Here is a 17,234-nt window from a genome sequence, read left to right as displayed (position 1 = left end):
TTGTACTGGCTGAGATAAAATGATGCCATTGGAGAAATTGAAAATGAATCATGCAGAGAGGGCATCCTGTTGTTATGAATCTGGTAAAGGCAGAACATTGATAATAATCATTAAACCCACAAGTGCAAATTATATAAAAAAGGTGAAATCCTTTCTGTTAGCCCTGTTATGCAGAAACTATTGGAATTTGAGTGTACACACCTTTACTGGCTTGTTTCACTTTTATCATTGTGTGTCTGTGAATATAAATATATGCAGATGCATACATGTTTCTAAACACAGACACACACACACACAAAAGTAAGCTAATGTGAAAAGTGCGTTTTGAGTTTTGTGTATTTAAGTGTTGCTGTTGTGCAGTATTCACTGTATCTCTACAAGAAAGCATGAGGCCTTTTTGTTAAGATACAATGTGTGTGTGTGTGTGTGTGTGTGTGTGTGTGTGTGTGTGTGTGTGTGTGTGTGTGTGTGTGTGTGTGCGTGTGTGTGTGTGTTTCTGTATTAAACCTTTAATTCTCTGTGTGATAACTTATTGATCGGGAAAGGAAATGCATTTTGTATTTTTATTTTATAAGCCAACAGGTTTGGATTACAACAAAAAGAGAAAGGGCTACATTCAGAAAGGAAATTAATTTATAAACTGACCTCCTAATATTTGATATTTGTTGATAGACTATAAAATGAATCTGAATTTCAAGCTTGTATTAAGTACATTATTTAGTACAAAGCCAAATCTGATTTCTATAAGACATTTGCAGTATGGTTTGACCAGAATAATGTTTAGATTAGATTAAGTACAGTTCTAGTTTTCATGCAAAGTTGCTTAACTGTGTTTTGTGACATTACTAAATACTAACTACCAAGAAATCCACAGCAAATAATGTATAGACCACAAACATTTCATAAACAGATGTGTGCACTTCAGATGATACTGTAACGGGGCACTTAAAAGGATGACTTCACCAACAGCACAAGGTCTGTGATCTATTTTCCTATCTGAAAAGGAATAACATTCACACATAGTTTGCATTATTTGTCAGATAGTATTACTGTATTTTCCCCCCAGTTTTGTATTGCTGTAGTCATTTATAGAAAAAAATATCTTTACTTTTACTTTTTCATATTTTCTACAAATGAGTTTTTATTGTCTGCTTCTATGCCTGTGACCAGCCTAATTTTAAAATTTTACATATGGGTCTTGTGGAGTCCGGCTTTCAAGCTCACAGTGAGCTTTTCCGGCTCAAGGTCACTCCTGTAAAATGATCCTTGGCTTAATGAATTTTATGTAATGAACAAATCTGAGATAACTACATACATCCAAAAGCATGCCACTTGTTTTTACATAGTAATAGACTTTGGTAAATGCCACAAATACAAATACAAAGTATATTCAAAAACTTGCGTAAAGTCCATATGGTTAAAGAAAGCGTCATTTTGCTAAGCAGAATCAAGGTTCACTAACTGCCCAGTAAGACAAATAAACATGTATCAGCTAAGCAAGTGGTACTACTTAGGGATTCAGAAGTTAACAACTTTGTAACGTCTGTTAGTTTAAGAAAATTATTAAGCTGCAAAAAAATCAACTCAGGAGATAGACAGACAGGTGAGACATGGGGATAAATATGCATAGTATGCCAATCACAGCAGAAATTACCCCTTCAGCCAAGAAAACTACATGCTCCCTTGATGTATGTCAACAAAGGTTCTTGTCTGACTGGCACTTCCTCATAAAATCCAGAGTTCTGTGTACCCATGTGGCAAATCAAGTGTTTTAAAGCACACCCATGGTGTGATGTTTGTGTGCAGAAAAATAAAACAGTTTTGGTATTGATCAACTGAAGTGAAAATAAGCTGCCACAGATAAAAACACTAACACTTTATAAGGAAGCATACGTTCTTCTGTGATGAGTACTAGGGTGGTAGGTAAACACAGATATACTATATTTTATTATGTCGGTCCTGTGACTTTATTCAAAGTACACATAGTGGTTTATGTGTGCATTGGCAGGATGTGGTAACATTTTATTCACACCATGTCAACTTTACATGACAACTCTTAACAACCATGCATAACTAGAGGGTGTACAACTGTTAGCAACCATGCATAACTGGAAAGTGCGGTTGTGCATATCCAGATGCTATCAGCTGTATTTTGGAAGTCATGGTCATAGAGCAGTAACAGAAACAATGAAAATAATTAACTCTCCGCACCGACACTGAAGGTAAATACTTTTCTAAAAAGTGCATAAAAACAAAATTAGAAAAACAAATAGGCTGGTTTATAAGTTCATATGCATGTTATTGGTTAACTGCCCATGTGGGTCATTTTAAGCAGCCAGTTATTCCATTTGGTGCTTAAAATTAACATATCCCATAGGAACTTAGATTCACCTAACTCTTTCCAAGATCTGTATTTATATGTTACTCTAATGAGTTATTTGGAAGGCACCCATGTGTTGGCCTAAAGCATTTAGGAGCTGTTTCTGTCTATTAGTGGTATGGGGGGAGGAGGTTCTGGGGTAAATTTTATATTTCCCATCCTTTTATCCAATGAATGCAATTAGGGATGAGCTTTGTTTTACAGAGATGGGGAGTTTGTTCCAGAGCAAAGGTATGTTCTGTGAGATATACTTGTCCCTCCAAACTGGTGATCTAATCTGTATGCTAATCTCAGAAGGATTCATTATAAATGTAAAATCCAGGTACTCTGACTAAAGGAGTCTGCATGATTTCCCAAATGGACCAGCTAAGCCTTAATTTTTTTTACACCTTTTTCAAATTATCACTAAAGACAAAGACAAACATAAATTAATATAAGGGAAAACAAACCATATTAACATGGTTCCAGTTACATACATTATACATCACATATGTTCTTTTTTATAATCATCTGCAGTCCAACATTACTTAAATTGTTCAATTCCTGCTTTCTCTTAAACCTCATTCTTTCTCCAGAACATTATTATGCATGTATTGTTCCCACAATTTCCATTTATTTCTATGTAATTTGCTCCTTATAGGTTCATAGGTTCATACTAGGCTATCTGCCCTAGGGCATTTATAAGCCTAGCCAGAGTGTGTTTGGCTTTCGCCACCCATTTTAAATTAATTTTGCTATGCCTTTTTTGAGGTTAGTATACTGTGCCTCTGTCTAACACTGACACAGAAGTGATAGCCGAGGTAAACCTACGATCTCCCATCCACTCATCAAGATTCCTCTTGAAGAGAGTCAATGTGGGACTCTGCCTAACCTGGACTGGGATTTTATTCCAGAGTGAAGGGAGCCTCTGGGTTATGAATCTGTCCCTCCAGCATGTCCTATTTATTTCAGTGCTGAGGTTCAAGTCTCTCGAGCGCGTAGCTCGATGGGATTTGGATTTTCTGAGGTGCAGCATGTCCATTAATTCCGGGTTGGACATGGCTTTATACGTCAGGCACAGATCACCTCTGAGCAGGCGGTATGCCACTGAGTAGAGCTGGAGTTTCTTTAACCGGGCAGCATATGGCATTTGTTTGAGCCCTTTGATCCTCTTGGTGAGGTACTTCTGGGGTCTTTCCAGTTGCTGCAGGTGTCTGGTAAGGTACATCCTAAAAGGGGCATTGTACTCAATTATGGCCTGATGAGGGATGAGTAAAGAGGTACGATGACCTCCCCTGATCTAGATGTGAATCCCTTCATGATTAGGTAGGCTATATAAAATGTTTTTCTAACCACTTTGGCCACATGGTTGTCAAATGAGAGATCGCTATCAACTTGGGTCCCCAGGTCGCTAATGACTTCTTCTGTACTTAATGGATTACCACCTATGTGGTAATTTGTGGGCACTTCGTTTTTGCCAAAGGGGATGACTATACACTTTTTGGCATTTAGCTTGAGGCCATGGCTCTGGCACCAGTTGTCTGTTTCTATTAGGCCCTTTTGGAGGATGCTTGTGTCAGCTGGAGAGTTGATTATGGCGCCCAGTTTGTAGTCATCTGCGAACTTGGTCAGCCACACTCCTTCCGTGTTGGCCTGTACCACCAAGAAATATATACCGAACAAGAGAGGTCCCAGGACTGAGCCTTGTGGGACGCCACTTGTAACTGGTTTGGAGTCTGACATGGCTCCAGCAATTCTAACCATGTGGGTTCTGTCCTTGAGCCAGTTTGCAACCCATCTAGTGACATAGGGGTTTATATTTAAGCTGGTGAGCTTATCTATAATGCCCGAGTGGGGTATTGTATCGAAGGCTTTTGCGAGGTCCAGATAGGCTGTGTGGACCACCTTCCCCTCGTCAATGGCCTTGGTGACTGTTTCAAAGAAATTGACCAGGTTTAAGAGGCAGGATCTGCCCTTAACAAAGCCAAACTGGGTAGGATCCAGTGTCTGTAGGTCCCCAATATCTTTATTTATGAGGTCCATGATGATCCTTTCCATAGCTTTGCAGAGCAAGCTAGTCAGGCTTATGGGGCGATAGTTTCCAGGATCCGTTGAGGCACCACCTTTGTGGAGAGGGACCACTGTTGCTGTACGCCACTCTTTGGGTACATATCCTGTAGTAAGGCTAAGATTGAACAGTAGTTTTATGTTTGGGTTTAGCTCTTCTTGGAGTTCATGCAGGACACAGCCTGGGACACCATCTGGTCCCATTGATGCTGTGTTTTTTGCTTTGGAGAGGGCAGCTCTTACCTGAGCATCTGAGATGTCAGGGGGGCAGCACTCTGTTGGGATAGATATTTGCCCTTTTGGTGGGGAGAGGGGGGAGAAGTTTGCACTGAACCTGTCAGCTAGGATGTTGGCAATGTCTGTGGGCTCGGTGTATTTTTTTGTCATTTTGGACTAATTCTGAGCATATCTGGGAATTCCCACCCAGGTTCCTAACATAACTAAAGAAAGCCTTGTGATTATCCTTAGTGTCCTGTGCAATTTTTCTCTCGAAGCTGGCCTTAGACGATTTTATGAGTGCCCATAAGTTTTTTGCTAGTACTGATCAGAGATGCCTTCCCTTTTTGGGATTTTGCTCTATCATGTAGTAGCTTCCTCCTTCTATTGTATAGTTTGTTTATGGCTGGGTCCACCAGACAGGATGTCTGCCTTTGGAGGATTGGGTCTTGGTTTTATTTGGGATTGCATGATCCATGCATTCCAGAAGGTCTTCATAGAATGCGTTTATAAAGGATTCTCTGGTCTGGGCCATATTTTCCACAGGCCCAGGGGCTTTGAAGGATTTCGCCTCGGTTTTGAGGCGTGTGAAATTTGCTTGAGAGAAGTTTTTCACTGTGGTTTTCTGGGCAGGGGGTGGGGTCGGGATGTGAATATCCAGTGAGATTAGTTTATGGTCTGATCTTACCATTGAGGGATACACTTCTGGTCTGGAGCATAGTGTCCCCATGTTGGTGATGATCAGGTCCAGTATGTTTTCCCCTCTTGTGGGAGTGGTAACAAGTTGTTCCATAGCATTTGAGTTTATAAATTCTAGGAACCTTTGGGCTAGGGTGTTGGAGCTAGAGTAATGCTCCCAGTCTATGTTTGGGTAGTTGAAGTCGCCCAATATAATAGTGTTTGGAGAGACCTTCATATTTTCCAGTATTCTCAGGAAGGCCAAGTGGAGTTCCTGTGTTTGGGAGGGTGGACTGTAGCAGGCTATAAACTGGAAGGCAGTTTTACCCACAGTTAGTTGCACATGGATAGTCTCTGATGCTTCGTGCTGTGCCACCAACCTGGAGGTGTGGGTATCTTTGTGAATATTGATACTCCCCCTCCTTTTGTGGTTCGGTCCAAGTTTTGGGGCCGAAAAGCATGGTATGAGGTATAACCTGGTAGTGCTGGGGTGCTCTCGGGAGCCTTGAACCAGGTTTCTGTTACTGCACAGATATTGATGTTCTCCATGCTAAGGAGAGTTTCGAGTGCGTGCATCTTGAGGTTTAGACTTCTGGCGTTGAGTAGCATTAGTCTTAATTTCTTATCCCTTGTGATACCTATGGAGGTGGGTTTGTCTTTTGAGCCTTGCCTAAAAAAGGCACTATGGGGGTAGCAAGAGCCTTTGCCAATATCCAAAAGCCCAGGGGTGACAGGTGCAAGCCGTCCCTAGCGAAGCATCGTGGCTTGTCGAGCATGTCATCCCAGGCTGACAAGCATTGGATCCCCTTTGAATGACACCAACACTTAAGCCAATTATTGAAATTGATCATCTTGTCTTCATATTGTGGCATCATTCTTGGTGAGGGTAAGATGCTACTCAAGGTCAGGGTCATACCGGCCTGGGCTACATGCTCATAGAGCTCCTCTATGTCTCTTTTCATGTAGTCCAGGGAGGTATGTCTCAGGTCATTCACACCAGCATGGACAATGACTGAGTCACATTTGTACTTGCCTTGGAGTGACCTGAGTGCTTGTGTTATGTGGCGGATCCTAGCGCCCAACAGGCAGCTCACCGTGACTTTCTCCTTGTTCAGCCTGATGAGCGGGACGTCAGTGTGCCTGACGACAGAGTCACCTATTACAAGTGTATCAGGTGTGTTGTTTAGCCTTAAGGGCTGTGACTGTTCGGCACACTGGCTTTGTGAGCTATGTGTTGCACGTGTTTTGTTTTGGGGTAGCGGTTGCTTGGGTGTCTGCTTTGGAGGTCTCTGTTGCTTAGGCAGATTTTTATTTAGAGCCTCCGAGTATGTTTTTGTGTGTTTATGTGTTTGGTTCTTTGTCGTGGTAGGTCTATGTGAGACTGGAATTGTAGTGAGTGTGGTTTCCTTCTCCTCCTGACTGGTTACGCCAGTACTGAGTTGAGAGAGCTTAGCCTCCAGTTTGGCTATATGGTTGCATCTCTCACATGTGTTGGAATTTGTTGGGAGGAGGAGAGGGTTGTCTGTGTACATGAGGCAGTTGTAACATTGCCTCAAGATTCCCAGATTCACCAGCTGGACCGGAGAGGAGATTGACAACTGACCTTTGGACATGCTAGAATAGTATTGGGAATTCCTTTATAATTAAAAAAAGGGCCAATGGGCAACAAGGTACTCAAGGGGAGTTTGTGAGGGTGTAGTGCTTTTCATTTTTTAGAGCTGACTTATATAATTGCTTTAGTGAGCAAGTGCCAGGTAACTTAAATGCAAAAACGACAAACAGTAACTTTCTTTCAAGTGAAACAAGGAAATAAGTATAGTAAGCAATGCAGATATCACTTGGGATCCACAGAAGTGCTAAAAGGCCGCATTTTAGGTGGAATTAGCGTTTCAGGGAAATAAACAAACAACAAGCATACAAATAAAGCTAGATTCAGCAGGCCTGGATCTAGTCTATGCTACAGCAAACAAAGTGTACCAATTTCAGTAAGAAACAGTTAGAATATGCAGGCACTATAAGCCTTTAACCAGAAATTTCCTGCCCAGAAGGGCAGAGTCCAGCCTCTCCTCCCACAAGAGTGCAGACCGCAATCCTTCTTAACGTAAAATAACTGGCCTGAAGCCCAAGTGCTTAAACCAGAACTAATACACTTTTAGAATAACAGACACTGAGCTCTCAATCAGCAGTTCCCAACTTAGAAGGATGTAAGCTACCTGTCCTGCCACCACAGTGCAGGCCACAAACCTTCCTAATGTAAAACAACTGGTCTGAAGCCCAAGTGCTTAATCCAAAAGACTTAGAAATGATAGCTACACTTTAATCAAGTTACTACCAGCAGTAATAAATACAACTGAATACTTTAAAGAATGCCTGGATTAGTGCTCAAGTTATACAAGCAAAGCTAGATTCAGCAGGCCTGGATCTAGTCTAAGCTACAGCAAACAAGGTGTACCAATTTCACTAAGAAGCAGTTCAAATATGCAGGCACTATAAGCTTTAACCAGAAATTCCCAGCTCAGAAGGACAGAGTCCAGCCTCTCCTCCCACAAAAGTGCAGAACACGAACCCTCTTAATGTAAAATAACTGGCCTCAAGCCCAAGTGCTTAAACCAGAATTAATACACTTTTAGAATAACAGACACTGAGCCCTCAATCAGCAGTTCCCAACTTAGAAGGATGTAAGCTACCTGTTCTGCCACTACAGTGCAGACCACAAACCTTCCTAATGTAAAACTGGTCTGAAGCCCAGGTGCTTAAACTAAAAGGCTTAGAATGAGTTACACCAAGCAGTAATAAATACAATTGAGTACTTTTAAGATGACGCAAAAGCAAAATAAAGTAGGAAAAAACACAAATACAGTAAAAGCAGATACTTTTTTTTTTTTTTTTTGGAAAGAGAGAAAGGAGTAGCAGAAACTAAGCTGATTGGCCTTCTCAAATGCTCTCCCTGTACTGGGTAGAATGAGGTAATGACACTAGACTGGGAGGAGGGTCCCAGATCAAATTTACACTAGGGGCAGGCAACTGCAAAGCCACCAACTTGGAGGGTGGGAAACAAACTGCAGAAATGTTACTCACAGCTAAAAAGCAGCAGTGAGCCTTTAAATGAAAGTTTTAAACAGCTAAAGGAGCCACTAGAAAAAAGAGTTTAACTGCAACAAGTTATCATAAACAAACAACCCAACAGATGCTTAATAAGAGTGGACAATTTCCAGTTAATACCTCACACACAGTGAAACTAGCTAGAAAAAATACACAGTACACAAAGTGCTATAAACAACAAAGAAATAAAGAACAAAATAAACAAAAAACAGGATACTTAATGTTATATATTGTAGCTCCGAGTTTGCTGAGTGTCATTCCTTCGATTAGCTCACTGTAAAATGGCTGAACACTCACAACTGAGCTCCTTCCCTTTTCTAAATATCGTATTACCAGTCTTTTATTTCTGTTACAATATTCAATACCTCAAATACAGTTGGTTTAGATTCTGATTTCCATTTTCTAGTAATTGCTTTTTTGACAGCCACTAGAATTAAACTTAACAAGGCATTACTATATCTAGGCAATTTATATCCTGTGTTCCAGCTAAACAGAGTTATTTTCTTAGTTACACCCATTTGGTCACCCAAAAGTTCGGCACAGTACTCTGTAGAGAATTTTCTACATCTGCCAGTTCAATACATTCTGAAAAATATATGTTCCCAATTGTCTCTTTCTTCACCATCCCACCTCCAACATTTGTCATCTACCTGAGGAAAAATTATTTGGAGTCTACTTGGAGTAAAAAATACCTATGCAAACACATCCAAGCAAAAATCCTAACCATTCTAGACTTTGTTGCATACTTGGGGGCCATACATATATCTTCCCATTGCTCCCTTGGAAATTGCTTATCCAGTTTCTTTTCCCAATCTTTTCTAACCTCCTCTGATTGATTTGTATAGTTATTGCACAATATTTTATATCCTCATTAATTATCCCTTTTTAACAGCAGCTTCAGTTCTAGATTCAACTGAATACTCTACCAGAGCAAGTGTTTCACTTAGAGGATCCCCATATCCCTTTCTCTTTGTCTATATTCTGATATCAACCACTGGTAGGGAAGGCATTCTATAGCCTGTAGTCCAAATGTCTTCTTGGTCTCTTCCTATTCTATTCCTTTCCCTCATCTAGTTATTTGCTCCTAATACCTTGGTTCCTTTACCAGTTTTCTCAAGTAGACCCCAGCCTCCTCTTGCTTACCTATTTTCTGTAGCCCTAATTGAAGTCATCCCCATTGTCAGAATTTCCTTTCTCCATTCTCGCATTGGTTTAGTCCTTAGAATACATTCTGCTACTTTATGAATATAATATTCTGTAAGGCTGTTGTTATTCTCCTTAAGGATCAAAGTTGTTTGTTCTTTGGTTTGCAGGATCAGCTCAGTGGCTCCCCTTCATGCACCCTGTTGGCCCACTTCTTTTTCCATCAGGGCAAGAGCCCTTTGATCCAGTCATTCCCTGGTGGGGGTGATAGTGAGGTGTTAGTAAGCAGGGCAATCCTGCACATCCACACCCACTCAGGAGCATGCGAGCTCTGCTACAGCTGCCCCAGAGGGTTGCATGCACTTCTGATCAAGTAGCACATCACTTGTGGCATGGGCACACCAGGCTTTTCATGCGTGGCAATGCACCTGCATTCCTGCAGGTGTCACCAATAAAACAAACCAAGCTACCTACCTCCCCCAGAACAGGCAATGCAGCACTGGCTGTTCACTTCTATGCTTCCCCTCCCTCCACATGAATCCTCCCGCAAAAGAGTGACAACACTGAAGACCTATAAAACAGGGAAGGAGAGACTCCTGTTATTTTCTTTTTCCAGTGCTTTTTGCTTCTGTACACTGAGAGCAGGTTATATTCTTTAGTGGTGTACAGAGGCAAACTCTCCAGCAAAAAAAACATGTCTCTGTCTTTGCATTTCTGTTGCTGTGTCTTTTTTTCTGTGTACTAAAACCTCACCCTCTTTAAGTATGTGTCATTCTGTTTTCCTGGACTGTTTTATTCCTTTATACAAGATCTAAGGCAGCAGCAAATGTATATTAAAGGAGATGCTGTTTCCTATGACTTGTTCTGTGGAAATGCAATTAATAACTGATTACCACAAAAAATGAGAGAATACTAAACATTTTATCTAAACATACATAGATGAAAACACAGGCAAAATATTTTTTAGTGCATGGAGTGTCAGTTAAATGGCATCCTGGTTCAGTGATACTATAGCATGAGAACCATCCTTAACAATGCTTAGAAGGGTAAGTAACAATTGTTAAGCACCCCCTAAGCTGTTAACATCTCGTTTGTCACTATAGTAGCACTCACTGTCTTATTTAACTCACATTTGATGATGAATAATACTAGCAAAACAAGATACATGTTAATTGCATCTCCATTTCTGTCTGCTGTCTACATTGCACTCATAAAAATATATTGGGAACCAGATGGTTCCCTTACACAGGGAATATGCAAATATGTAAAGCAGTTCTCAACTACATTACCAGCTTTCAAAGTTGACATAACACTTTTTTTTAATTTTCTGTGGCTACTAGTACATGGACCAGACAAATGTTCATGCAGTATGCAAGCAATAATGCCTAACAGGGTGAGTGTTACTGTGTAAATAATCTCCACCCAGGGATGTTATGAGGCCCAATGCTGCAGGCATTGAGTTTGCAAATGTTGATATGCTGCTATGCATGTGCTGAGCAAAAATCTCAACTCATGTAAAACCAGTATTTAAAATAGTATCAAACATCATTTTTTGTGGAAGGGTCCAAACAGTCCCTGCTAATTATATATACTAATTCCAGCATTACAGAATATCGGGAAAGGGTATATTTCCCAACCTAAGTATTTGTGACCTTATACACCTGACAACCATTGTCAACCATCTATGCTGTCGACTAAACAGATATCAAACAAAGGGGGGCTTAGACTATTTTCAGTTCCCATATATGTATGTATATATGTGTATATATATATATATATATATATATATATATATATATATATATAATATGCCCTCACATGCATGAATAGACAAACGTGCACATACAAACGTACATGATATGGTATGATTAAATAGTGAAATATGGATTCCTTACATAATAAAGTAACCAATGTAAACAGAAACACAAAGCCTTAAGATTTAGTTAAGCATGCAAGCTTCTCATGATGTAGAACAAAGGCTGGGTTACAAACTTTATGAGGCAATAGGTTTTTCAAGAGGTACAGAAGTATTTAATTTTAGGCTTAGAAATTAGGGTTTTAAGCAAATATCGTTTATAACCTCAGTCTGTATAGTTTTAATTGACAAAGCATCCACGGAACACACACACACTATTCTGACTGCACAGCTGTAATGACTGTAGCCCATTGATTTGGTGGTACAGCCTGGATTCACGTAACTGTAACAAATAATATTGTTTTCTTATTTATCTTTACTCTGTCATAAATGCTTGAAATGATTTATAATAATGTGATCATTTTCTAACATAAATATGCACTTAATCAGGAAGGGACTTAGCACAAAAAGTGAAGAATTTGGAACAAGAAATCATGATCTACTTATAACTTAACTAATGTTACCGCAGATCTCAAGCGTTTGAATATCACCATACTCACAGCCATGTTTTACTTTAAATATGCTGCTTGACATTTTCAGTTTTTATCATCACCCAGTCAAGAATTCAGCTAAACAATGAAGCTCTCTCTTCTCAAAACTGCTGTATTACAGATGAGTTAGCATGAATAAACAAATTAAAAAATGAATGTTTAGTCTTGTATTCATTGTAATGGTTTAGAGCTGACTGGGAATGCTTGGATCATCTTTCTATATCTGATTCATTTTTCTCCAAGCTCTTTATCAATATCTACATTTCTTTCTTATCCAGGTTTTAAGACATATATGGAATATTGGATTACCACTAAAATTATGTTTTGTCATAGGTTACCACAGATTTGCTGACAAGAGGTGGCAAAGATATTGCCTTTGCTAGCTACAGCAAAGCATGGAAATTTCACAGGAAGCTGGTTCACTCTGCCCTAGGCATGTTTGGAGAAGGAATATCAACTATTGAGAAGATCAGTAAGTAGAGAAATTTAAGCATTTCCTCAATATATATAACTGCATGATACTGTCTAAAAGGGGCACAAATGTGCACTTATCTAAACCTGAAAATATTTGCAAGCAGTCAATAGGCACACGTATCAGATTCCTATGACACATAACTGTGGAATGACATCTAGAATAAAAACATATTGTAACCTTCAGCATGTAGGCTACTGACATCTACATACTTAGAAGTTTCAAAAATTGGGGATATTCCTTTGTGTAATGCAAATGACTGTTTGTTGTCATGTTGACTGTATTGTGTTAAACAAGTAGCAGGACAAAAAAATGGAAAGAAAAGCAACAAATAATATTTCATGATGACAAACTCTCCTATATTTTATTTTAGATTTTATTACCTTTAGAATTAAAAATAAACAAGTAAAGTAGGTAAAGGAACAGGGTAGGGACAATGCGCCAGGAAATGAACAGTTGTAACGTGTTAAGGAACACCACATTGTAGACTGTTGCAGGTCATCATTAAAAGTTAACACATTTCATAATTTTCTAGTAGAGAATTCCAATTATTATTTGTTGAATTACTTAACACTGCTTTTAAACTAGCAAAGCACCTTTCTTATTCCCTCTGATAACTGACTTATTTATGTGAAAAATTAACCTTTGCCACTCTATTTGTCTCAGCTGATCTTTCCTATGCACATGCCAGGCACTACCCATAACTGCAACTGAGTGTTATTACAATGACATAACTCTCCTTAAAATTTTCATGTAAGCCCCGAGAAATGTATATAAAACTCTACTTTAATATTTCCTCTGTGAAGAATGGTATTTATAAAACCTAGATTGCAAGGTATGCAATGCCATATCTTCCATGTAGTTAGTTCCTTACGATGGATTCAGTGAAACATATACGCATTCACAGGTATATTTGGATTGGCCATACATTGCTTTAAATGGGGATTTTTTTTTCTGGGAAGGATTATTTACCAGAAAACACAGCGATGAAAACAGAATAAATAATTTCAATACTGCACTATAGTATACCTTTTATTTGTTTAGTACACAAATATCAAAAATTTCAGATATCATTACACTGTTACTTTTGCCAGAGAAATTTGCCATTTCTTCTTAATACAGTTCATAATTTGATTATAATTAAATTATTAATTAATTTTTCTAGTTTCTTCTTTATCTTTTTCAGGATTGTGTAGAAGCAAGTTTTATCCTACTAAGCAATAGGTATAAGACATGGAACCACTCATAAAGAGGATGCAGTCCATCTCAGGACAGACATGCACTTACTCACACACACTGTTTACACAGCTGGAGGTACTTGTAAATCCACAATTAGCTTAACATGTATTTTGGATGTAGGAGGAAACAGGATACCCAGGTAAAAAAAACATGACGACAGAGAAGTTATGCAAACTCTGACCCCTAGCCAGTAGAGTTAAACTAAGACCTGTGTGCAAACTACAAAGTCTTCACAGTGTCATTTGTTAGGCAGGTCACTGGGTCTTGGTCATGAAGTAAACCAGACAGCTGGTGTCGGTCCCTACTAACGTGCTATCACTGTTGTCAGATATTAATGGCATCAAAACAATTGTCAGTAATAATACAAAAAACTTCAGAATGTTGATGTGAATCAGAAATTATTGGAATCATTCATCCCTGTGCACTCTGGCCAGGTTCAAAACCTATTATGATTTGTAAGAGGCCAAGCCTATACCATCCAGCACTTATAATATAAATTTGATGATCCTGACAAGAGACAATAAAGAAATAACATCAGGCGGAGAGGTCCCACAGAAGGTGACAATAATATTTGGTTCCACTCAAATCCATTCCCAGTGCTCTAATTATAAAAATGGCAAAGGTCAAGGAAACTTAAAAAAGTCCACAGATTGCTGTATCCAGACTTACTAGAAAGGCCCATGCAGGTCATTTTTATATTCATATGTTTTCAAGATAGAGAAGCTGTTTTTAAGTCACTTTATCTGGATCTGTATAACAAATACATCATATAACAAAGAAGGGCAAATAGTACAGAAAATATGCAGGTTATCAAAACTATATGCATAAAAAGTAACAAGAAAAAGGAAGGACACAAAATTACTAATTAATAAAACAATTTTCTTAGGTCTAACAAATTAAAAATTAGTGTCATATTCGATGTATTGTAAACCATAGTCTAATACTAATACAAATAGAGTACTGATGGAATTTATCATGTTGTTACAAATTTACAGCAGGGCAGCCATCGATTGTGTGAAAGTTTGTCTCAGTCCTAACACACCACTCATAATGTGGCCCCATGGTGTACATTATTATATTTTCTTTCATGATTTTAGATCCTCAATATTATGTTACATCTCTTGAACTTCCTTATTGATGGATTTTCCACTGATGCCTTTTTGCTTCTGTTCTCTTGTAATTGTCTTTTTCCTTTATAAGTAATACCAGTTTGAGAAAATTCATATCTAAAGTGCGAGAATCGGTGATGGATCCACCTCAGTCAGGCACAACAAGGCAGATAAGTTCATTTGTTTGAATCCTAAGTAATTGTCTATCCCTTGTATTTCATGTTTTAACTCCTCTAGTTCAGTACAGCCACAATACTAACATGTACACAGTATCCCAAGGCACATACCTCACATTTCCAAAAATCAGACCTAGCATTGTGAAAAATAACTGCCAATTTATCTGGGTTATAACATTACTTAAAAAGGCATTGCCATCCAACACGTTTACCTCCTTGACTAGGTGACATACTTAGGAGCCAAAACCAATGTTGCCCAAACATCTGGAAATGACTTGCATATCAGACTCTTGTTCCCAGAGGATCCTATGTTTATTTGTAAGCTGCATTCAACTTTTAATTAGAACTGTGCATATATTTTCTATTATGCCTTATGAGGGAGTCCATGTTCCCACATGAAACTGTCCAGTGTATCCACAGAGGCCAGTTCTTCCTTGCAACATTATCTATTCTGTTCTTTTTTAGTTGATCCAAAACATGTTCTACATAGTCCCCGTCCACTTCATGTAAGCCTATGTCCATAGCTAATAATATCCAGTCTATTAAAGTCTCCCCTATGATAAACTGGGTCGAGTACCTAAGGTTAGGATATTAAGATACCTACCCAACTCTTTTGTTAAGGCAATCAGTGCTTATACCACAGGTGAAGGATAGCTCAATTTGAAATAGTGCCTCCACCCAGCTATTCATTGTAGTAGCACCAAATACCCATTAAACTAGCTTTATGAACTCACATACAGGATTAGCAAGTTGTGTACATTATAAAAGTGGGTAGTAGATAGACCTTTATAAAATTTCTTCACCCAAATGGATGAAGCATTTCTGAAAAGGATGCTGTATGGCATTCTGAGTCTTACTTATTTACTGTACAGCTCAAAATCTGAAAGGTGATTGTGAGAAACTTCCATTAAAGTCTTAGTTTTGAAACTTATCATATAAAAGGCATGGACATTTTTTCAGGTTAGCAAAAACCCTGTGGGGAAATGTAATAGGATGTCCATGAGGAGTGTATATTACCTGTGGTAGAACAGACCGCTTAGTGATTGTAGCCACTACTGAAAATCTAGCCAAAGCCCTTTCCTTCTTTGAATAAATATTTTTTGTTTTAATCAGTATTGCATTATAACTTAGAATGACTGATTCTTCTACGTTTGCTAATTAAACTCTGAGTTAGGACATCTGGTTTGTTAAATTTAAAAAGGATACTCCATGACCAGTTCTAGGGATGGTGTATAATTAATCTTTATTATTTTTGTTTTACTACCATTGATTTTATGTCCCACAGTCCTGAAGAAATTTTGCCAAAGACCAACATAAGTTCTCTTCTTGGGTTTCCCAAGTACGATGGAACCAACTTAAGTGTTTGTTAATGCAACACCCACAGTGAACAGAGAGCACAGTCCGGTCACCAAGAAACTTAAATATAGGACAAATAAAAAGGGGTCATAACTTTTATGGGAATAAGTTTGACACCATTTTGATTTGATAAATGTGCCGCTATTTAACTCCCGGATGGTAAAAATCTGAAAGGAATCCTATATTCTCAACCACTGTGAAAAGATAAAACCAGTTTACCCTGTCAGAATCTATTTCAGTGCCTAGACCAGCCATAAGTGGCAGTTTTGTCTTGGTGGTGGCATAATCTGTTATAACATATGCTTTTAGCAGGTTATCAATGGTCATCTGCCCCATAACAAATCCAGTTTGGTCAGGATTATTTATCCACAGGAGAAGCATCACAAGTATTTTCATTACTAAATAAGTAAAAACTTCTAGTCATGATTTAAAATTGAAAAGGGAAGATACCAAACTACAAAGGAGTACTATCACCAACACTTACTTCCAGGGATCTGGGACCCTACCAATCAAAAGAATTAGATTTGCCAACCTCAAAAAAATCAGGATATAAAAATCCTTACATATCTAGTATATCTTCACCAGGATACGATCTGGGCCGGGAGTTTTCCTTATCTAGCAGACCTCCTTCATAGAAATAGGAGAAGTAAGTAAATGAGTCTGTTCATGAATTAAATTAGGGGATGATTTCTCCAGACAAGTATCTTTTCGCTAGATGTGCAACCTCTTCTTGAAGGGTTTCATCTGAGTAAAGAGCTGAGTAAAACCTTTGGAATTGTTACAATATTTTGCAAGGTGTAGTAATCAAACAGCCCCTCCTTGGATCTAATATTTTACTTATATACTTGTAGCTGTACCTTAAGGACTAAGAATCTCTAATTAGATGAGGATTTCTCAAAACATCTTAATCT

The 17,234-nt window shown here is 38.6% G+C and overlaps 1 protein-coding gene across 1 annotated transcript in view; it reads left to right on the top strand.

Moving 5' to 3' along the window:
• LOC122789257 (steroid 17-alpha-hydroxylase/17,20 lyase) overlaps positions 1–17,234 on the top strand; it is a 199,618-nt gene that overhangs the window by 1,588 nt on the left and 180,796 nt on the right. The window contains exon 2 of the mRNA XM_044056553.1: positions 12,305–12,443. Within this exon, the coding sequence (XP_043912488.1) occupies positions 12,305–12,443 (139 nt within the window). The remainder of the gene's footprint in view (positions 1–12,304; positions 12,444–17,234) is intronic.

This window comes from Protopterus annectens, chromosome 14.part0 (assembly GCF_019279795.1).
Source record: "Protopterus annectens isolate FY-2018-M chromosome 14.part0, PAN1.0, whole genome shotgun sequence".
Lineage (NCBI taxonomy): Eukaryota > Metazoa > Chordata > Ceratodontiformes > Protopteridae > Protopterus > Protopterus annectens.
The sequence above is the reverse complement of the archived record's forward strand: the minus strand, read 5'-3'. Positions and strand labels throughout refer to the sequence as shown.